General features: G+C 42.6%; 2 protein-coding genes across 5 annotated transcripts in view; one reads left to right on the top strand and one right to left on the bottom strand.

The window, feature by feature from the left end:
* LOC120860818 (ubiquitin carboxyl-terminal hydrolase 34-like) overlaps window positions 1-1,243 on the top strand; it is a 59,901-nt gene extending 58,658 nt beyond the window's left edge. For 2 of the 3 annotated variants that reach the window (XR_005720437.1, XM_040236530.1), the window contains one exon: window positions 1-1,170. Coding sequence is in view for 2 of the 3 variants with exons in the window: in XM_040236530.1 (XP_040092464.1) it covers window positions 1-608 (608 nt within the window). In the remaining variant the exon portion in view is untranslated. The other variant, XM_040236529.1, reaches the window with a different exon arrangement.
* LOC120860819 (activator of 90 kDa heat shock protein ATPase homolog 2-like) lies at window positions 1,165-22,777 on the bottom strand. 2 transcript variants are annotated; one of them, XM_040236531.1, is made up of 9 exons: window positions 22,603-22,777; window positions 21,136-21,326; window positions 7,152-7,237; window positions 5,334-5,448; window positions 4,176-4,264; window positions 3,293-3,409; window positions 2,823-2,924; window positions 2,221-2,272; window positions 1,165-2,068 (listed from the first exon to the last, which is right to left on the bottom strand). In XM_040236531.1, exons 1-9 carry the CDS (start codon window positions 22,680-22,682, stop codon window positions 1,896-1,898), a joined length of 1,005 nt encoding a protein of 334 aa, XP_040092465.1. In that variant the 5' UTR covers window positions 22,683-22,777; the 3' UTR covers window positions 1,165-1,895. The 2 variants fall into 2 exon arrangements, with proteins under 2 accessions (XP_040092465.1, XP_040092466.1); XM_040236532.1 differs by having other exon boundaries at window positions 3,293-3,403.
* Between the last annotated feature and the right edge of the window lie 426 nt (window positions 22,778-23,203).

The raw sequence follows: 23,203 nt of genomic DNA, 5'->3' as shown, positions 1-23,203 counted from the left end.
ATGATGAAGGGGCAACTCCTGTTAAAAGGCGGCGCGTTAGCAGCGATGAGGAGCACACTGTCGAGAGCTGCATCAGTGACATGAAGACAGAAACCAGGGAGGTCCTGACCCCAACGAGCACGTCAGACAATGAGACGAGAGACTCCTCAATCATCGACCCAGGCACTGAGCAAGATCCTCCTTCCCCTGAAAATAGTTCTGTTAAAGAATACCGAATGGAAGTTCCATCTTCGTTTTCAGAAGACACATCAAATATCAGGTCACAGCATGCAGAAGAACAGTCCGACAATGGTAGGTTTGAAGACTGTAAGGAATTGAAAGACCTCCACTGTTCCAAGGATTCTAACCTCACTGAGGAAGAATCCGAGTTCCCTTCTACTTCTCTCTCTGCAGTTCTGTCTGACTTAGCTGACTTGAGAAGCTGTGACGGTCAAGCTTTGCCCTCCCAGGACCCTGAGGTGGCTTTATCACTCAGCTGTGGCCATTCCAGAGGACTCTCTAGTCACATGCAGCAGCACGACATTCTAGATACCCTGTGTAGGACCATTGAATCTACAATCCACGTGGTCACGAGGATATCTGGCAAAGGAAACCAAGCTGCTTCTTGACATTAGATGTAGCATGTCTACTTTTAAGGTCGCCTCTCCCCCCACCCGATGCTGTTTGTATAAGTTTCGCCTATTTCTGTTTTCGTGCTTCAGTTCGTCCAGTGCTCTCTGCTTGAATGGCAAGATAGATTTATAGGCTTAATTCTTGGCCAGGCAGAAACTTCAGATGAAAAAATTTGCATCTTCAGTATACTTTCTAAAGGGCAATCAGATAATGAATATGTTTTACGTAATTAAGAGTTCACTGTAGTGGCTTTCATTTAATATGGCTGTCTGGGAGGCACAGGGTCCTCTGGCCCTGTACAATGTAATTTAAACTTACAGCATTTTTACTGTGTATAATATGGTGTCCTCTGTGCCAGTTTTGTACCTTATAATAGAGGCAGATTGCCTCCAATCGCTGTGGTTCTTATTATCAAAATTAAGTTTACTTGTATACGGAACAACCACAAGAAATTTGATTCTGTAAAGAATCCTCTTTAGCTGTGGCCTGGCAGTATATAAATGGTGCTTTATTTAACAGAATACCTGTGGAGGAAATAAAGCACACTTGATGTAAAAATAATTGTTTTATTTTTATTGACATGACTGATTGCTATTCTATGCACTTAATTAAACTGATTGTGATGACTTTTTAATTGTTTACATACCTTGCTTCAGTCTTCTCAGATGAAAGTAATGAGAAAACTGTGAATCGGGAGATGTACTTGTCCACTGTATTCTACTTCATGAGAAATATAGTGACAGGCCAAAAAGTACCTTTTTCCATAGACTTTGCAGTCCTCGCCACTCCAAAGTGCGTAACTGCTGCAGGGAGAAGCATAACAATACAGCCCGCTCGCCCTCACATCAACATGCTTCTGAATGCAACATGCCACTGTTTCACGGCCTAAGAGCTACACACCTTAAAAACCCTGGAGTAAAATAAAGGAAGTACCAACATGCCATTTGTCTCTTCCTGAATTAAAAATTACAGCTGAAAGTAGGCCCGCTAAGACAGGCTTTAGCTTGGGCACTTCGACTATCCATACTCGGAGACGCAGTCTGTTCCCGGAGGAGCATCTGTGGATGGTAACGTTAACAGTCTGATTTCACATTGCTTGCATTTAGCTCAGTGCAGAGTCTAGTCATAGTAAATAAAGATTCAAACAGTGCTTTCAATTCTGTATTAGTTTGTGGATTTCATCTAGTATAAATTATTTTTTTTAAAGGAACACTAGAGGAGGAGGTAACCATGATACTTTCTGCTTACAAAAAGTAATGCCCTTATAAAATCTTCAAACTAACTCAACCATTTAGGGTGGTCAGCTGCAGTAAACCTTTTATTTCTTCAAAATGCTGCTTCTGCCAACAAAATTTCATGTTCTCTTCTTCACAGATAGGAACTCCTTTACAGTCCAATTGTAATTCCGTTTGCTCTAGTGTAGGCACAAAATTCAGTGCAACTACTGCATAGTGTTCTGGAAGAAAAAAAGGAAAGTTCATTACAAAAAGGAAAGTTTATTACTGTACTATGAAAAGAATTTATCCATATAGTACCACTATTTGCTTTTCACAGTAGGGGGTAGAATACTTGAAGTGTTTTTGGACTTAAAAGGTGCTAATAACATACCTTCTGGCCAGTTCCTACATCTCCATTTCATGACGATCTTTTTATTTGTTAACTGAAAACAAAGGGGAAATTCCACTGAAAACATCTTTTAAAACTGTACAATACTACAACAAAGAAAAACACCAAATCCTTTCATGAGCCCCTATGGGAGAAATATGAGAACTAATCAATGGACATACACCCTCAACTTGGTTTATACGCCAGCACCATTGAGGACTGACTGTCCCTAGTGCCAAAATGTAACAGCAGTCACACCAGACAGAAGTGTGGTAGCCAGTACAGAGCTGCTGTCAGCAGGAAGGCAGCTGACATTGGGCAACACACATACTAGTGGCAGAGACCAGAAACTTCTAGACCCAAGAGTTGGGAGGAATTGTACTTGCGTCTTCTAAAAGTCATAAATAGAGGCACAACTGCTGTGAAAGTAAGGCTTTATTATTATTTAGTAAATACAAATTTTTTATTTGCCGTATAACCAGCTTTATAAAGCGCTCAGGTTTCTGTGAGCTCAGATAAAAACCGAAGCACTTTTAAAAACAGCATGAATAAAGCATTTTAACTGAAGAGTCTAGCTTACTTTCCTTTAACCTAAGATTACTTACCAGTTCTGTATATTCACCGGTGATGTTTCCATCAAACATTTGGAATTTCCCTCCTTTTTCAGCTTCTAATACAGCGGGAGATTTAGAAAATTTTTGCACCAGCTAACCAAGGGAAACATACACAATAGACGTGTTATTCTGGCATGTGCTTATCATGTTTTCAACCTATATGTATAACGTAACAGTTACTGTGGTTTTTAATTGTGAATACACAACTTTTAATTACAGCCTCAGTAGACTGTTCCAAATCTCAATGCTGATAAACTCCCCCACCCCGGCTCCCAAACATCCATCTTTTCTGCCCTCAAATCCTTAGGATAGCTTACCTGTCCTCAAGCTACCCTAAAGATTACTAGATCCCTTCAATCAGAAAAACATATGTAGGAAACCAAAAAGCAGCTTCAGTTCTTAGTGGCATATTATCTCCCAGTGTCAGCATTTCTGATTCCAGATACTGAGATATTACTTACATCTTTCACAGTGAAGATTCTGTACAGCTGCTCGATAGCTGTGTCAAAGAGTTCGGTCATGTGCAGAGCCACAGTGGGAATCCTTACGCCCAGTGCCACTGGAGAGGAGGCCTGAATCTCAAAAGAAAAGGTTCCAAAGCATAATTAGCATGACTAGAGATTGTAGAAATTTTACAGTTTTACAGTCTCAGTAAAATATCACAATGTCCCAAACACTATCCTTCCACTAAAAACCCTTTTTAAGCACCACCAATTCTAGTCTTTATTTTGGAAACAGTGGAAACAGAGCCGCTTTGCTCTGTTCCACTCCCAGACTAGGGCTTCACAGCCCAAACCCTACTTGGATATGTAACTATGGCCCAGGGGGCAAAAAGATAAGCAGGTGAAGGACACAGCACTTAAGGCCAAAAGGTGTCAAACTCCCCATCATTACAGTCCAAGAACAAGATCTAAAACCTCCCAATCCTCTGAAAGTGGAGAGATGCTCCTTCCATTGTGGTGTGTGAACTTTAAAGTCACCTTTGTGACTTTGTAGTGTAATGACTACAAAACAGCACTGTCCAGAACTAAATTCAATATTTAACAAAAAGGCTAGTTTATACAGTCCCTTCCATCAAGGATGAAAGTCTCATTTCATCATTTCCCTCCAGAATGGCAGAAGATGCAAGGGTGGATTAACTGGCCCTCCTCAGTATCTTGTATAGTCCTCCATCATCACAGGCTCTTGAAGCTTTGAAGCCTTCGAGCCTGGTGGGCTACAGCCCGTGGGGTCGCACAGAGTAGGACATGGCGAGCTTGCACGCACGCGCACGCACGCACGCGCACACACACACTAAGCACTTCCTTTTCCCCCTCCCTGCATATCATCCACCAGGGGCCACACCTGCAAGGCATTCTCACTCAGTTTCCTTTTAACCGTCAGTTCCTGGACTGCCATAGCTTTGGTTGGTAAGATCATTCCCACTGTAAATTCTATAAAGGAAACATAAGAAATGACTTTAATAAAGCACCTTTTCCCTTCCAGCACAAACAGGCAGAAAACTGAAAACGATATATAAGAATATAAAGAAACACATTTATAGAAAGAATTCCTACAGCATTTTGAGAATTTCAAGACCATTCTGTATCTTTATATGTAAAACTAATCATTGACATGAGTTCCACAGCAACAGATGCCTTTTTTCCTTTTCTTTTTACTGAATGCCTCACTTTTATCTAGTTCTTGACAAAAAATAGCATTTTCAAATGCTGTTTTCCCAAAGGCTCCATTTTATACACTTAACTACTAATAGCTTTATGACTGTCACTATCAAAACCAGACACTTGGCTCACTGCTTCATCAGCACCACCTCACAAAGCTTGGTCTCCATTCAAGCCTGTGGCAGCAGCCTGTGTGAACTCGTGAGAAAAGTAAACCCCAAACCCACCCATGCCAACACTGAGATACTCAGCAGAGCCCAAGGATGAGGCACAGACATACAAGCCCTGCTGGCTACTTTACCTGGCAGGGAGCTTCTCTGATTTAGCAAAGAAGACAATAACCGCAGTTCCACTCAGTGCAGGGATTATCTGAGTAAGTTTCCAACTATACCTGTAATACCTATAGTCACTTTCATTCACTCATTCAACAAAGATTTATTAAGCATCTACTGTATACATCAGGCATTGTGCTAGACATTGGAGATACAGCAGTAGTAAACAGGATAGAGTCCTTCCATGCCCTCATGAAGCTTATAGTCTAGCAAGGAAGACAGACATTAGACAGATAATTATAAAAACAACTGATTAAATAATTATCATTCCAGAAACAACAATTCTGTAGGCAGAATGGTTCATGCTGTATAAAATACTGATAAGCACTAATTATGGTCTAATTCATGGCTAGATCTCAACCTCCAGACTACAATTTATCATGCAGCATAAAGAGCTGATCTCTGGAACCTCGGACATTGGCCTAACCTGGGAATTGAGACTACAGTGCAGACCATTATTTGGGTAAATGGAAAAGGGACCCTCTAGTTCACAAGGATGCCTTCTTTACCCGTCTTAAGTGCCTTCAGGTAATCTCCAAGGGCTTCCCTGACCTTGGCGGTGCCTGCAGTTTTCATAAGATCCTTCAGAATATCCCCATCTCCTTTCTTTTTACTCACGTTCACCTACAAATCAGAAAAATACAAACCGAAGAAAAATCTGGTTTGACGTATTCTTACAATACTGGGACAAATGGATGAGGGAACTGTGATGGGAAGGGAAGGGAAAGAACTGATGTGAGAGAGACGTGACAGGTTTTTCCATATAGTTTGAGAAGATATAAGTTTTTAATCAAGTGTCTACTGAAACTGGTGGCCAAAACTTAGAATGTGACCCCTCATCTGCATACATTTCATGTGTGTATGTATCGTACTGGTGATACAGTCCATGGCGTTCAGAGTCTAGAAACGGTGCTGCTCAATACGGCAGCCGCTTGGTCACGTGGCTACTGAGCACCCACTGAGATGGGTTCAAAGTGCAAAATCACACACATACACCAGACTTTAATGACTTAGCACCAAAGGAATACAAAATAATCTCATGAATAACCCTGATACTAATTACATGTTAAAATGGTATTTTTATATTTTGGGTAAAATAAAAAGTATTAAAACTAATTTTATCTGTTTCTTTTAAATATTTCTAGAACGGCTGCTAGAAAATTTTAAGTTCTTTATGTGGCTTGCATTATGTATCTATTGAACAGTGCTTGTCTAGAGTCCCAAATTAAGTTAATTAGGAAAATCAGGTTCCCACATATACTGGTCTTGGGCTATACTTTTTTTTTTTTTTTGGCAAGGAGGAGAGTTGGGAAAGAGAGGAAGAGAGGGAGGAAAGGAGGGAAGGCCAGGACAGGCAGGGAGAGGGAAATGTCAAAATGCTGCTCTGGGGCTGCTGCTGGTATTCTCAGAAAGAAGAGGTATTGGTTTGAAACTCCCTTCACGTCCCTGTGATTCAGTTGAGGTGGGCGCCCAGTTCTACATTAGAGTTTGTTCTGCAGTGCTACCAACGGCTGAGTCGAAAAGACCAATTTAACATCCTGCTAAAATACTTCTGAGCTGATGGATGTGGACAGAGCAAAGTGAAGTCACAGGCCCTGAGTGCACTGACCACACATGTGAAGCTACCACTTTTAGGGCAGTTCATAGCCTTTAAGAAAGGCAACTCCTGGTAGTTCGGTGTAACTTGCTATCCTGAAGGCCTTCACACTAAATATGTTCACAAATCCTAAAAGACCCTGTCAGACTGCCATCTGGAAATACAGCTATCATACAAAAGATTCCACCCCACAACCGAGCTTTTAGCTTACAAGTGGACACTGACCGCAAACCAAGCATGGGAGTTACACAGGCTCTCTCTCCCCCGACGATGAGAAGAGCCAGTCAAAACCAACACATACTAACTTACATCCAAAAAAATATGACACAACCAAGGGATATCATGGTGAAAAGCCAAGAATTTGCACTATTAAAGGGAAAGAATAAAGATACAGAGGAGGAGATACAAAATCCCATTCACCAAGCTGTGCACAATACCTGAGCCCTTCCCAGAATAGATACAGTTGCATGCATCTGATGATACCTTTGAAAGGTGATGCGGAGGCCGTGGAGGGTGCAGTCCATGGCTTCCCAGGCATGCCCTTCCTACCACATCACTGCCCACACCTCACCCCACCTCCCCACAGCGCAGCGCAGCTTCCTTCTCAGCAAACAAGCCCTTCACCACTCACCAGAACTACCGCACAGGCACAGGCTTTCAGCTGCCCAGTATGTACAGCAGAAACTTGATTTAAAACCAGAAAAGAAAGAAATTCCATCAGATACCTCACCTCAGTGTCATCTACTTCATTCTCTTCAGACAGGCTGGGTATTTCAATCAACCCCTTGTGCTTTGCACCAGATTCTCTAATGATACCTAAAATGAGCAAAAGGTTGTCTTCAATTACAAAGTAACAACTAGTTTATGTAAAACTGCCCTGCCTAACTGAACAGCCCACCCCCCTCACAGGGCGCAGCCTTCCCCCACAAACGCCCATCACATGCATGTCCAAACCAACTCTGGTCTCCCGGCCCACATCAGAGGTTCAGTTCCTAAGAAAGCTGGGCTGGGGGTGGGCAGTTACAATGCAGACAAGGGAATTCCCTGGTGCTGCCACTGCAGGGGGCAAGGGTTTGATCCCTGGTCAGGGAACTAAGATCCCATGGGCCGCATGGCAAGAAGTACAGTGCTATTATTAGACTTATTTTTTTTAAACTGCACATGAAATCAGGGTCCACATGGAAGCATAAGAGTGAAGTAAGTAGGTCTGTTAACTGGTGTTTCTTTTTTCATTCCCCAATATTCTTTAACAAGTCAAAGCATGATAAAGGACTATCCTGAAGAAAAGGCACAGGAAGGCAAAAAGGGACACTGAGTTCTGATCACAGAAAGAGGGAAAGGGAGGGAGGTGGGGAAGTCTGCGTGGATTCCCCCACGCAGCTAATGTCTTTCAACACCGGGTGTTGACTTCGGTGACATCAAGATGGTGACACAGGTGATTCCCAACTTCAGCACCCCTCACAAGAAGAGCAACCAGCAACTGTGCAGGGACAGGACACCACTGTGAGAATCCCAAACCCAGAGGTGAGGCTGAGGCACGCTTCTGGATCAGAGACAGAAGAGGACTGCAGTAGAGGGGGTGAGGAGTGGTGATACTCCGACCAAGCCCCGAGGCCAGCACAGAGCCCCACCGAGCGCCCCCACTGCAGTTTCCCAGCAGCAAAGAGGGCAGGCTCCCCGGCGTTGTTGGGTGCTTCCTCGGAGGCCAACCGGGGTCTCAGCATGTGGAAGCCAGAGGGACTCAGGCTTTCAGCAGCCAATGCTCAAACCTCGATGGACCGTGTTCCTGCTTGAGGCAATACACGAGCAGAGCTCAGCTGGCGATTCTGCTTGATGTGGGTCCCCGTGTGACAGGTCAAGGCCAGCTGGGGAGTCTCACAAAGGTGGGGAAGCAAATTCACAGCTCCACTCAACTGCTGAGTGTGGCTTCCAAGCCTGACCATCCAGGAAGCCGGACCAGAGAACCCGGGCAGCCCTGGAGCCCATTCACACAGCCCCCTTAGGCAGAGAGCCACACCAGCAGTCTTGCCCGACTACAGAGTATAGCCTCCGGCCCTGCGTAGCCAGGGAGCCTGAACAGTGACCCTAAGTGGCCTTGGAGTGGAGCCTACAGCCCTGCCAAATTGCTTAACACAGCTTGGGGCCTTGTCCAGACAAGAAGCTCAGCAGCGACCCTACCCCACAGAGAACAGCCTCTAGCCCCTCAACTGCAGGAAACAGGTGGAAGCCTCTCTTGACCAGAGAGCCCAGCCAGCAACTTTGTTCGACAGCGGAGCACACCCAACAGCCTATGGATGGTGAAGCCAACCCTGCAGCCCTGCCCAACTTCAAGGCACAATCTGTGTCTCCATCTGATCACAGAACACAATGGAGGTTAAGGTCCTACCAAGAACTCTGCCTGCAGTTCTGCCTGAACAGAGTCCAGCCAGGAGCACCACCTGTCAGGAAGCAGAGCCTGAGACCCCCACTCAACCAGAAGTGATGGCAGAACCCAGCTCAGAATCCTGCCCAACCATGGAATCCAACCAGTGGCACCACCCTGCCAAGGTACACAGCCAGGGACTCTGCCTGACCACAGGTAACCACAGAGCACATCTAAGGCCCCATGTAACCGTGGAGCACAGCCAGCAACCCTGCCTGGTCAAGGAGCCCACTGAGCAGCCCTGCTTGAATATGGAGTCAGTTGACTCACCCAACCATAAAGGCCAGCCATTGGTAACCCCCCACCCTGACCTCAGAGCACACTCAACTGGAGACCCTGGCAGCGAGTCTTCCCCACCCATGGACATGATGAGCTGACACATCCAATAACCCAAGCTGAAAGGTGATGGATTCTCCCTGCCAATGCAAACCTGTAAAACATGCAAGAGACCAATTCCTTACACAGGCAGCTACTAGTGCAAGGAAACAAGGTTCAGAAGAAAACTGAGCAAACATGAGACCACCAAAAGAACCTAATGAAGCTCCATAACTGACCCTGAATAAATGAAGATGCATGAAGTATGTAATCTGGAATTCAGAATAAATCTCTTAAAGAATTCAGCGAACTATAAGAACACACAGACAACTCAAGGAAATTAGGAAAACAATGCATGAACAAAACAAGTTCAAAACAGAAACTGTTAAAAAAGGAAAAAAAGCCCACAAACTGTTGGAGCAAAAGAATACAATGACTCTACTGAAGATCAGAGAGCTTCCACAGCTAACTTGACCTAGTAGAAGAAAACAATGAGTACTTAACCCATCTAGAAGATGGGTTATTCAAAACTGTCCAGTCAAAGAAACAAAAAGAAAAAGAGTGAAAAAAGAACAGGAGACTCACGTGATGCCATCAAATGAAACAAGATGTTCATTATTGAAGTTCTGGAGGGAAGAGAGAAAGGGCCAGAAAGTCTATTTAAAATAATAATGGTTGAAAACTTTCCAAAACTGGGAAGAGAAATGCACATCCAGGTTCATAACGCCCAATGGTCCCCCAGGTAGGCTGAACTTAAAAAAAAAAAAAAAAGGCTACATCAAGACACATAAGAGTTGAACTGTCAGAAGTTAAAAACAAAAAATTCTGAAAGCAGAAGAAAAGTGACTCTTCACAAACAAGGGAGCTTCCATAAGGCTACAGGTGGATTTCACAGCAGGTTTGACAGGCCAGCAGTGGGATGATATACTCAAAATACTGAAAGAAACAGTATGTCAACCAAGAATACTATGCCCAGAAAAGCTGCCTTTCAGAAGTAAAAGAGAGACAAAGATATTCCCAAACAAATAAAAGCTGATGGGGATTCAATGTCATTAAACCTGCCTTACAAGAGATGCGAAAGAACATTCATCAAGCTGAAATAAAAGGATGCTAGTTAGCATAATAAAAACTATGTGTAAAGCTCATTGGTAATGGTAAATATACAGTCAAAATCAGATGATCCAAAATTGGAATGGTAATATGTAGTTCTCTTACAAGTCTGCATTAAAAGTTAAAAAACAAATGTACTTAACCATAACTATGAGAATTTAAAGTAACTATAACTATGAAAACTTCTACAATGTAAAAATATGTAAACTGTAACATCAACAAACTAAAATGTGAGAGGTGAAGAAGTATAAATTTCTGCATGCTATCAAAATTAAGTTGTTATCAGTTTAAATAGGATGTTATAAATATATTTTATATACACCTCAGGTTAACCACAAAGGAAAAACCACAAAAGATTATGGTAAGACTCAAAGCATATCACCTCAAAAAAGTATCAAAGGACTATGGAGCTAGAAAGGGAGGTTTAAGTCCTTACCTATCAATAGTTACTAAACATAAACAGATTAAATTCCTCAATCAAAAGGCACAGAATGGCTGAATGGATTAAAATATCAAGATCCAACAACAAGACAGTATCTCACAATAGACAGTCTCTCTACAAGACTCACTTTACCTTTAAGGATACATATAAATCAAGAGCAGAGGGATGGAGAAAGAAATTTCAAGCAAATGTTAACCAAAAGAAAGTAGGAGTAGCTATACTTATATTAGACAAATAGACTTTCAGCTAAAATGATCAAAAAAAAGGTCATTATATAAAGCTAAAGGTGTCAATTCATCAATGATATAACAAGTATACTTAAGCATCTAACAGCACCTAAATAAAGCAATTACTAACAACTTATAATGAGAAATAAACAGCAATACAATAATAGTTGGGGACATTAATACCCTACTCTCAACAATGGATATATATCATCCAGACAGAAAACCAGTAAGGAAATACCAGATCTGAACACCACAGACCAAACACACCTAACAAATGTATACTGAACAGTCCATCGAACAGCAATAGAATATGCATTTTTCTCAAGCACTCACAGAACATTTTCTACAGTAAATCATAGGTTAGGCCACAAAACCAGTCTGAACAATTTTTTTAAAGATAAATTATAACAAATATCATTTCCAATAAAAATGATAAGAAACTAGAAAATTCACAAGTAGATGCAAATTAAAATATTCCTGAACAACTAATGGCTTAAAGAAATCAAAGGCAAAATTTTAATATATCTTGGTACATATAAAAATGGCAACACAAACCCTTATGAGATGCAGCAAAAGCAGTTCTAAGAGGGAAGTTGGAAGCTGTAAACTCATACAAGAAATAATCTCATATAAAGAGCCTAACTTTACACATCATGGAACTAGAAAAAGAAAAAAGTAAGCCCAAAGTCAGCAGAAGAAAATAAATAACAAGCAATCTACAGATTCAATGCAATGCCTGGTAAAATTCCAACTACATTCTTCACAGAAATAGAACAAAACAATCCTAAAATTTGTATGGAACTACAAAGACCCCAAATAGCCTAAGCAATCTTGAGAAACAACAAAGCTAATGGCACCACACTTCTTGATTTCAAACTGTATTATAAAGATATAGTAATCAAAACAGTATAGCACTGTCATAAAAAACAGGCACATAGATCAACAGAACTATAATAGAGAACAGAATAGACAGAAAAAAGAGCTCAAAATAAGTCCATGCTTATGTGGTCAATTAAGCTAAGATAAAGGAATCAAGAAAATACAGTAAGGAAAGGACTGTCTCCTCAACGAATGTTGAGAAAACTGGCATCCATAAGCAAAACAATGATACTGGACCACTATCTTATACCACACACACACACAAATTAATCAAAGTGAACTTAAGACTTGAACCTAAGACTTGAAACCAAAAAAAATGTCCTAGAAGAAAACACAGATGATAAGCTCCTGGACACTGGTCTTGGCGATGATTTTTGGACTTACCACCAAAAGCAAAAATAAACAAGGAGGATTAGTCAAACTAAAAAGCTTCTGCACAGCAAAGTATATAAAGTAAACCTACTGGATGGGAGAAAATATTTGCAAATCGTGTAACTGATAAGGGATTAATATCCAAAGAACTTGTAAGACTCAATAACAAAAAACAATCTCGTTAGAAAATCTGAAGAGACATTTTTCCAAAGAAGACATACATACAAATTCCTCTGGGACAACATTAAATGCACCATTATGCTGGGGTCCCTGGAGGAGAACAGAGAAAGGACCTGAGAAAATATTTGAAGAGGTAACAGCTGAAAACTTCCCAAACATGGGAAAGGAAATAGTCAAGTCCAGGAAGCACAGACAGTCCCAGGCAGGATAAAACCTGAGGAAGACACTGAGACACGTAATAATCAAACTGACAAAAATTAAAGACAAAGATAAAATATTAAAAGCAACAAGGGAAAAATGACAAAAAATATACAAGGGAACTCCTGATTTCTCAACAGAAACTTTACAAGCCAGAAGGGAACAGCATGATATATTTAAGTTGATAAAAGGGAAGAACTTACAATCAAAAATACTCTACCCAGCAAGACTCTCATTCCACTTTGATGGAGAAATCAAAAGCTTTATAGACAAGTAAAAGTTCAGAGAATTCTGCATTACCAAACCAGCTTTACAACAAATGTTAAAGGAACTTCTCTATGCAGGAAACCCAAGAAAAGGAAAAGACTTACAGAAAATAGAAAATGAAAGAAAGAAAGTGAAGTCTCTCAGTCGTGTACGACTCTTTGCGACCCCATGGAGTATAGCCTACTAGGCTACTTCATCCATGGAATTTTCCAGGCAAGAGTACTAGAGTGGGTTGCCATTGCCTTCTCCAGGGGAGCTTTCCGACCCAGGGACTGAACCCGGGTCTCCCGCACTGCAGGCAGACACTTTACCATCTGAGTCACCAGGGAAGCCCCAACCCAAAACAATTAAGAAAATGGTAATAGGATCATGAAAGTGAAAGTGAAGTCATTCAGTTGTGTCTGACTCTTTGCGACCCCATGGACAGTAGCCTGTACCAGGCTCCTCCGTTCATGGGATTTTCTAGGCAAGAGTAGAATCATACATATCTATAATTACCTTAAATATAAATAAATTAAATGCACCAACCTAAAGACATAGACTGGGTGGATGAAAACACGTGCACTTACCTTGCTTAGCACATCATCCTGCTTAACTATGTAATTATTTTATACTATTCGGTTAATCATGTTCCCATTATGGCTTGCAATTATAATGATCTTTTATATTTTGTCTGATCGATTTTGGCCATTGATTGTGAAAACTGATAAACACTTTTACTACTGTGATTTATTTATTTTCACTTTTTCTATTTCATATTCAGTGTTCCCATTCCATTCAGTTTGTTTTACAATTTCTCCATCTCTTTTTCTATCTTGCTCAAGCCTTTATCAAGCACAGTAAAAAACTTTTGTATACCTATATATAAATATGTATATATTTTAGAAAACTTAGAAGAATTTTTGCCTAACTAAAAAATTTATGACACTTTGATTCCACTTGTTTGACTTAGTAGGAACAGAATGCTAGATTTCTAATTAAAAACAACAGCTATGCAACAAGCAACGAAGGTTTACTGTATAGCACGTGGAACTATAGTCAGTAACATATAATAACCTATAATGGAAAATAATTTCAAAAATAATGTTTGTGTATTTATGTATAAATGAATCACCTTGCTATGCATCTGAAACACTGTAAGTCAATTATACATCAACAAAATACACATATTAAGAAAACAGCAAAGACACGGAAGCAACCTAAGTGTCCACCAACAGATGCATGGATAAAGAAAATGTAGTATATACACACAACAGAATATTATTTAGCTATAAAAGAGAAAAAAATTTGCCATTTGCAGCAATCTGGATGGAACTTGAAGGCATTAAGTAAAATAAGCGAAAGAAAAATAAATACTATTTGATCTCACTTATATGTGGAATCTAAAAGAAAACAAAAAGTCATAGATACAGAGAACAGATCAGTGATTGCAAGAAACAGGGAGTGGCAGAACGGGTAAAATGGGTGAATGTGGTCAAAAGTACAAATTTCCAGTTACAAAAAATAAGTCATAGAGATGGGATACACAGTATGGTACTATAATAAGACTATTTTACATATTTGAAATCCTAAAAATTCTCATAAGAAAAAAGAAAAACTTGGAACTGTATGGTGATAATATTAACTAGACTTATTGTGGTCACCATTTCTTGATGTGTACAAATATAAAGATATATATATTCATTATAACCCCAAGTGAATATAATATTATTTGTCAATTATATCTCAATACATAAGGGAATAAAGATTAGAACAAAAATAAATGAAACAGAATAAGAAAACAATGGAAAAGATTAATAAAGAGCTGGAACTTTGAAAAGACAAAAATCTTGACAAAACTTCAGCTACACTAACCAAGGGGAGAAAAAGAGGACTCAAATAAAATTAAAAATGAAAGATGAGACATTACAACTGATATCACACAAATACAAAGGATAATGAGACCACTGTTAACAATTAAATGCTGTAAAACTGGACAATCTAAAAGAAATGGATAAATTTCTAGAAATATATTTCCTACCAAGCCTGAACCATTCAGGACTAGAAAGTCTGAACAGACCAATTACAATTAAGAAAACTAAATCAGTAATCAAAAAAAACTCCCAACAAAGAAAAGTCCAGGACCAGATGATGTCAATGGAGAATTCTACCAAAAATTTAAACAGCTAACATCAATCCTTTTCAAACTCTTCCCAAAAACTGAAGAGTGGAAACACTCCTAGACTCATTTTAAGAGGCTGGTATTACCAGGATACCAAAGCCAGTTAAGGATGCTACAAGAAAAAATTATAGACAAATATCCCTCATAAATAGAGATGCAAAAATTCTCAACAAAATACTGGCAAATTGAATTCAACAGCACATTAAAAGGATCATATACTATGATCAAATGGGATTAATCCCTGGAATGCAAGGATGGTTTAATGCCCAAGTCAAATCATGCATCACATTAACACAATGAATAATAAAGATCATATGATCATCTCAATCCAACCAGAAAAAGCTTTTGAGAAAATTCAGTGTCCTCTGATAATAAGAACTACCAATAAACTGGGTATAACAGAAACATGGAGAAGGCAATGGCACCCCACTCCAGTACTCTTGCCTGGAAAATCCCATGGACAGAGGAGCCTGGCAGGCCACAGTCCATGGCGTCGCTGAGTCAGACACGACTGAGCGACTTCACTTTCACTTTTCACTTTCATGCATTGGAGAAGGAAATGGCAACCCACTCCAGTGTTCTTGCCTGGAGAATCCCAGGGACGGGGGAGCCTCATGGGCTGCCGTCTATGGGGTCGCACAGAGTCAGACACGACTGAAGCGACTTAGCAGCAGTAGCAGCAGCAACAGAAACATATCTCCATTATAATAAAGACAATATAGGTAACAACCCCACAGCTGACATTATACTCATCATATGAAATGTTGGAAGCTTTTCCTCTAATATCAGGAACAAGACAAGGGTACCCACTCTCACCACTCCTACTGAATAGTATTGGAAGTCCCAGCCAGAGCAAACAAGTAAGAAAAAGAAATAAAAGCGTCCAAATTGGAAAGGAAATGGTAAGATTACTTCTATTTGTGTAGGACATGATCATATATACAAAAAATCCAAGAGATTGTTAGAATAAATAAATTCAGTAAAGCTTCAGAATACAAAATCAACATAAAAAAATCAGTTGCTTTTCTAAGCACTAACTTAATGAACTATCTGAAAAAGAAAGTAAATATTCCATTTACAATAGCAGCAAAAATGGTATAATACTTAGGAATAAATTTAATCTAGGAGGTAAAAGATCTGTAACTGTAAGATAATGATGAAAGATAACCAATGTTCGTGTCTTGAAAGAATACTGTTAAAATGTTCCCACTACACAAAGGCATCTGTACATTCAATGCAACCACTATCAAGATCCCAGTGGCATTTACAGAATTAGAAAAAACAATCCTAAATTCACACAGAATCACAAAATACTCTTGATAGTCAAAGCAATCCTGAGAAAGAACAAAGCTGGAGACATCACAATTCCTGATTTCAAAGTTTACTACAAAGCAATAGTGGTAAATATTATGGTACTGGCATAGAAAAAGAGACATATCAATGGAAAAGAATCAAGAGGCCAGAAATAAACCCTTGCATACATGGTCAACTAATATAGGACATGGGAAGCAAAACTACTCCATGGCTATAAGCTACTATCTTCAGTAAATGGTGCTGGGAAAACTGAATATTCACATGAAAAGGATGAAAATGAATCCCTATCTTACACCCTACATAAAAATTAACTTGAAATGGATTAAAAACTTAAATGAAAGACCTGAATCCATAAAACTCCTCCTAGGGAGAAACAGGGGAAAAGCCCCTTGATGTCAGTCTTGCAATGATCTTTGGATATGATACCAAAAGCAAAAATAAATAAGTGGGACTAGTCAGGCTAAAAAGCTTCTGCATGGCAAAAGAAACAACAAAATGAAAAGACAGCAAACAGAATGGGAGAAAATAGTTGTAAACTGTATCTGATAAGAAGTTAATATCTGAGGAACTCATACAACTCAATAGTAAAAAAAAAAGAAAAAATACCATTAAGATAGGCAAAAGACCTGAATATCTATGCAAATAAAATATTCCAATGCCCAACAGGTATATGAAAAGGTGTTCAATATCGCTAATCATCAGGGAAATATAAATCCAAACCACAAAGAGATACCGCTGCACCCGTGTTAGAATGGCTACCTTCAAAAAGCGATAACAAGTGTTGATGAGAATGTGGAGAAGAGAGACCCCTATGCACTACTGGTGGGAAAGTAAACTGGTGCAGTCAACTATGGGAAACAGTAGAGGTTCCTCAAAAAATTTAAAATAGAATTACCATATGATGTAGCAATTCCATTTCTGGATATATAGCCAAAGAAAATGGAACCACTATCTCAAAGAGGTATCTTCACCGCAATGTACAAAATGGCATTATTTATGGAAGTCAAAACATGGAAACCTAAGTGTCCATCTATGGATGAATGAATAAAGAGAACATGACATGTTTACACAATAGAATATTACTCAGCCACAAAAATGAAGGGAAATCTTGCCATTTGTGACAACATGGATGGACCTTGAGGGCATTATGCTAAGTGAAATAAGTCAGAGAAAACCAAACACTGCATGATCTCGTTTATATGTGTAATCTAGACAAACCAAACTCATAGAAACAGAGCAGAATGGGGTTTGCAAGGTCCGGGAGGGAAGGGCGGTGAAGGTGGTCAAAAGATACAAAGTGTACAAACTTCAGCTTACTTGATGAGTAAGTTCTGAGGAAGGTAATGTATACCATGCTGAGAAGTACAGTTTTATTCACTTGAAAACTGCTATGAGCGCAGATCTTAAAGGTTCTCAACATATGCAGAAAGAAAACTACAACTCTATGAGGTGATGGATGTCTTTTCTTAACTAACCTTACTATAGAGTCATTTTGCAATATATGCATACAGTAAATCATCACACTGTACACTTTTCACTCATACAATGTTATAAATCAACTATATCTCAATAAAGCGGAAAAAAGCTAAATTTAACTAAAATTTAGTTTAAAAAAAAAAAAAAAAGCAAGACCAAAGTATTGCCTCCTCCCCAGCAGGTCCCACTAGCCACCTCTAGGACTCACTACTAGAAAAGAAAGCACATAGGGTCAGGGAAGCACTGGTGTGCCTGCCCTCTGGCTCCTGCCAGGGACTAATCCTGCAAAGGAGCTGGTTGCTGCTTTGAGCTAAGGGAGATGGAAGAGATACAAGATCAAAAGCTTCCTTGGGGCTCTCAGAGCCCTGTCTTGGGGAGCTGTATAAGGAACCAGGCCCTGCAAGAGCCAGCAAGAGCCACTGAGGGAGCAACTGATAGGCAACCTCCAGCCAGAATATTCCAAGGCAGGAGTGGGGGGCTAGTTTTGATGCTCATTAAGAGGGTGGCTCAGACGGTAAAGCGTCTATCTGCAATGCAGGAGACCCAGGTTCAATCCCTGCGTTGGCAAGATCTCCTGGAGAAGGAAATGGCAGCCCACTCCGGCATTCTTGCCTGGAAAATCCCATGGACGGCGGAGCCTGGTGGGCTACTGTCCATGGGTTCGCAAAGAGTCGGACACGACTGAGCGACTTCACTTCACTTCAAACGATAAACTGTGGAAAATTCTGAAAGAGATGGGAATACCAGACCACCTGACCTGCCTCTTGAGAAACCTATATGCAGGTCAGGAAGCAACAGTTAGAACTGGACATGGAACAACAGACTGGTTCCAAATAGGAAAAGGAGGATGTCAAGGCTGTATTATTGTCACCCTGCTTTTTTAACTTATATGCAGAGTACATCATGAGAAACGCTGGGCTGGAGGAAGCACAAGCTGGAATCAAGATTGCTGGGAGAAATATCAATAATCTCACATAAGCAGATGACACCACCCTTATGGCAGAAAGTGAAGAGGAACTAAAAAGCCTCTTGATGAAAGTGAAAGAGGAGAGTGAAAAAGTTGGCTTAAACCTCAACATTCAGAAAACTAAGATCATGGCTGGTCCCATCACTTCATGGGAAACAGATGGGAAAACAGTGTCAAACTTTATTTTCCTGGGCTCCAAAATCACTGCGGATGGTTGTTGCAGGCATGAATTTAAAAGAGGCTTGCTCCTTGGAAAAAAAAACTATGACCAACCTAGATAGCATATTAAAAAGCAGAGACATTACTTTGCCAACAAAGGTCCATCTAGTCAAGGCTATGGTTTTTCCAGTCATCGTCTATGGATGTGAGAGTTGGACTATAAAGAAAACTTAGCTCCAAAGAATTGATGCTTTTGAACTGTGGTGTTGGAGAAGACTCTTGAGAGTCACTTGGACTGCAAGGAGATCCAACCAGTCCATCCTAAAGGAGATCAGTCCTGGGTGTTCACTGGAAGGACTGAAGCTCAAACTCCAGTACTTTGGCCACCTCACGCGAAGAGTTGACTCATTGGAAAAGACTCTGATGCTGGGAGGGACTGGGGGCAGGAGAAGAAGGGGACAACAGAGAATGAGATGGCTGGATGGCATCACTGACTCGATGGACATGAGTTTGAGTGAACTCTGGGAGCTGGTGATGGACAGGGAGGCCTGGCTTGCTGTGATTAATGGGGTCGCAGAGAGTCGGACACGACTGAGTGACTGGACTGAACTGAACTGAACTACCTCCCTGGGCTCTGGCCTGGCTTAAATCAGCAAGACAGTCATTAGGATAGAGGCCCAAGGCCACTAACTGGGCAGCTCTCAAGAATGGAGATGACTCAAGCTGAGGTCCAAACTTTAACACAGCACAATCCTCCAGAACCAAATCTTACCCTTGCTCCTCGTTTTTTCAACAAGGATTTTCTGAATACAGGCTGTCTACCCAGCAAGGAGCTAGGCACCATGGGAGAAATGCGTTCATTCAACAAATACACAACCTTTCAGGCAGTAATCTGTAAACAAAACTAATCAGTCCCTGACCCAAAGACCCAAAGAGTGAAAACAACCAAAAAGTCTATCTACTGATGAATATATAATCAAAATGTGCTACATCTATACAACAGAACATCAGTCAACCATGAAAAGGAATGAAATGTGCTATAAGACAGATGAACCTTGAAAAGATTATGCCAAATAAAAGAAGCAAGTCACAAAAGACCAAAAACTGTGTGATAACATTCATAAGAAATGTCCAGAATAGGCAAATCTGTGGAGACAGAACATAGATCAGTGGTTGCCAAGGACTGGGCAAGTGACAGGTAAATATTTTTGTGGGAGAGATGAACATGTTCTATAACTGACTGTAGTGATGGCTGCATATTCTGTGAATGGGGAGAAAAGGGGGATCCAGAACAACAATAATATAACTGCATGTAGTGTGCCAAGTATAAGTACTTTCAGGAGAAACAAAGCAGAGAAGGGAAACAGTACAAGAAAAGGATCTGATATTTTTATAGAATGGAGACAGGTGACATTTTTATAGAATGAACTCAGGATGCAAACCTGAAGGAGCCAAAGGAGCCAGCATGCAACAGTCCAGGGGGAGAGTGGTCCAGGTAGCAGCTCCAGGAAATACTAATGCTCACGAGTGCCTGGCCGACTGAGTCCTGCTGAGAACAACCAACTAATTCAATGGACATGAGTTTGAGCAAATGAGATGGTGAAGGACAGGGAAGCCTGGCTTGCTGCAGTTCATGGGGTCGCAAAGAGCTGGACACGACTGAGTGACTGAACAACAAGAAGCTCCAAATGCTGGGAGAGAGGGAGGCCCATGGCAGGCGGGGCAAAAACTCCACATGTAGTAAGGGTGTCTGCAACCGCAAACACCAATTTAGGGGCCCAAGCAGGAGTTCTAAAAATATCTGTTGGACTTCTCTGGTGGTCCAGAGGATAAGAATCCTCCTGCCAAGGAAGGGGACACAGGTTCAATCCCTGGTACAGTAAGAATCTACATGCCAGCTGAACCACTAAGCCTGTGAACCGCGACTACTAAGCCCACGTGCTGCAACCGCTGAAACCCATGCGGCTAAGGCCTGTGCTAGGCAAAAAGAGAAGCCATCGTAATGCGAAGCCCGTGCAACACAACGGAGAGTAGTCCCGGCTCGCAGCAACTAGAAAAAGCCCACGCACAGGAACAAAGACTCAGTGCAACCAAAAATAAAAATATCTGCTGAATGAATGACTAATGAGTCAACTGTATCTGCTGAACGAGTGACTAATGAGTCAACCAACTCTGCTCCACCAACACTGCACTCTACCCTACCAGTACCTGGAGGCCCCTGTTACCTTTCCAGCCCAGCTTGATGTTCCACTCATAGAAGAAAATCAGCTTTCCTTTGCGGCTGCTGCAGGAAGCCTCGCCTTCCACCTGCTTCAGCTCACTGATCTCGCAGCGGCCAGCCTCATTCTCCACGGTGATACCCACCAGGAGTTCATGAAGCCTCCCCTTGGACCAGCTGGTGGCATCCCGCTCTGTCCTGCCAGGACCAGAAGGGCAGAGCCGTGAATGGACGCTCTTGCTGGTATCCACACGCCCATCCCTGGCCCAGTCCAGATCTGCCCAATTCCTCTCAACCATGTGAGAGACCTGCCACCCACAAACTTAGAAGCACACCTCTCAGACCAGTTTTCTACCAAACATCTTCTAATTCTCATCAGTGATTTAAGATATGCTGGGAGGCATGGCTTATTTGGGAGAAAGGAGGTCTAGAAATTTCACCTGTTGGAAATGGAGGGGCAAAGCCTGGGCCACATGAAAAAGTAATTATAACTGAGATAATTTTTATCGTAATAAGACAAATTATTAAGTGTTTTCACACGTATATTATCTCACACAATCTTCCCAAATAATGTTTCCAATTTAGGGGAATGAAAATAAGCTGAGAGAAGTCTATTAAGTGTTCATGGAGGCAAGGCTGGGAAAGAAGAGGTCAGCCCTTCCCACCCCCAGGCCAGGACGTCCCCTTCCCACCAGACCCCCTCCACAGCCCCGAGAAAGGCTGCCCTCACAGGCTAAAGCCTTGCTCTGCCCTGCACCTGCCTCAGCATCACCTTGATGGTCCCGAGGTAGCATAGCCCTTAGCCTTCAGAGGAAAGGAACATAGAACATCACTTCCTGAAAGCTCAGGCGGAAGGGGGAGGGAGGCAAAAATTGGCCCATACACTAGATGAGATTGAAAAAGGATGAGTAACTAGTTCCAACTTCTAGAAGGCAGGCGCACTAGAGACCCATCAAGTTAGATGTGGAGTTCAGATCCAAATTTGTTTTCCTGTTGTTTCCACTACAGACGTAAAACACACACACACACACAAACTTTTCAGCTTCATTTTAATTGCCCCCAAGACTTCAAGGGGCTGGGGCGGAGGGTCAGGGGAGGGTAGCTCCTGAGGTCACACAGACTACCAAAGCTGAAGAGGTAAGTCAGGAACGACTGCTACTCCTAGAGCCCAACCCAACTTTCAAACAGCAAAGTCAAGTCCCAGAGCCAGTGAGGGTAAGACCCCAGGTCTCCAGGCTTCAAGGGCTCCCCAAGCCCCGACGCTAAAGACAAGCATCTGCACCTGTGCAGCCCTACAACCCTCTCCGCTCCTCCCGCCCGGGGCTCGCCGCGGCCAGGGGACCGCCCCGAGACCCGCGGCCGCCCACCACCCGGGAGCCGGGCGCTCGCTGAGGGTCCCTCCCGTCCCTCCCGGCGGCTTGCGAGCGAGGAGGCCAGCCCGGAAGCCGCGGCCCCGGCCCCCGCCCGACCGCACCAGTGCCAGTTGTTCACGTTGGTCCCATCCTCCCGCTCCTCCACGATCCAGCGCGGGTCCCCCTGTCCCCACTTGGCCATGGCAGCGTGGCGGCGCGGCCTCGGCGGAGAACAAGGAACGGCCGCGGCGGCGGTGCGGCTCCGTCGCCGACGTTTCCGGCCGGCGAACCCAGGAGCAGAGCGTTCGCGGCGCCCAGAAAGTGCCACAATCCCCGCCCCCTGCGCCAACCTGCCCCGCCCGCCCCGCTGCGGAGCGCCCGGGGAGCGCGAGCCGGGGCCGGGCCGAGCCGAGGGCCCGGGGCGCGCGGAGGGGCCCGAGGGGCGGCGGGCGGCGGGCGTCTGGGCCCAGGAGGCCGGCGCGCGGGAGGGGGCCGGGCCGGAGGTGGACGCGGCCGGCGAGGGGAGAGGTCACGGCCTGGGAGACCCGGGTGGGGGGCGGCGGCTGCGGTTGGGAGAGAGGTCCGAGCCGCGGCGCTACGGAGAGGCGCCCCTGGAGGCCAGAACTCGGCCCCGGAGGCCGGGTCGGGTCTGCGGAGGCTCTGGGGCCTGCCGCGGGACTTGCGAGTGCAGTGGCTGGGAAGGGGCAACCGCCGCCGCCTCCG

The sequence above is a fragment of the Oryx dammah genome, unplaced genomic scaffold, assembly GCF_014754425.2.
Source record: "Oryx dammah isolate SB20612 unplaced genomic scaffold, SCBI_Odam_1.1 HiC_scaffold_11203, whole genome shotgun sequence".
NCBI lineage: Eukaryota > Metazoa > Chordata > Mammalia > Artiodactyla > Bovidae > Oryx > Oryx dammah.
The sequence above is the reverse complement of the archived record's forward strand: the minus strand, read 5'-3'. Positions and strand labels throughout refer to the sequence as shown.

Excerpts from the sequence above, each read along its gene's own strand:
- LOC120860819 (XM_040236531.1), bottom strand. The coding sequence starts at position 22,682 with ATGGCCAAGTGGGGACAGGGGGACCCGCGCTGGATCGTGGAGGAGCGG. Across the intron at positions 2,273-2,822 it reads CCGGTGAATATACAGAACTG|TTAACAAATAAAAAGATCGT; the intron begins GTAAGTAATCTT and ends CTTTGTTTTCAG. Across the intron at positions 2,069-2,220 it reads ATGTAGGAACTGGCCAGAAG|AACACTATGCAGTAGTTGCA; the intron begins GTATGTTATTAG and ends TTTTTCTTCCAG.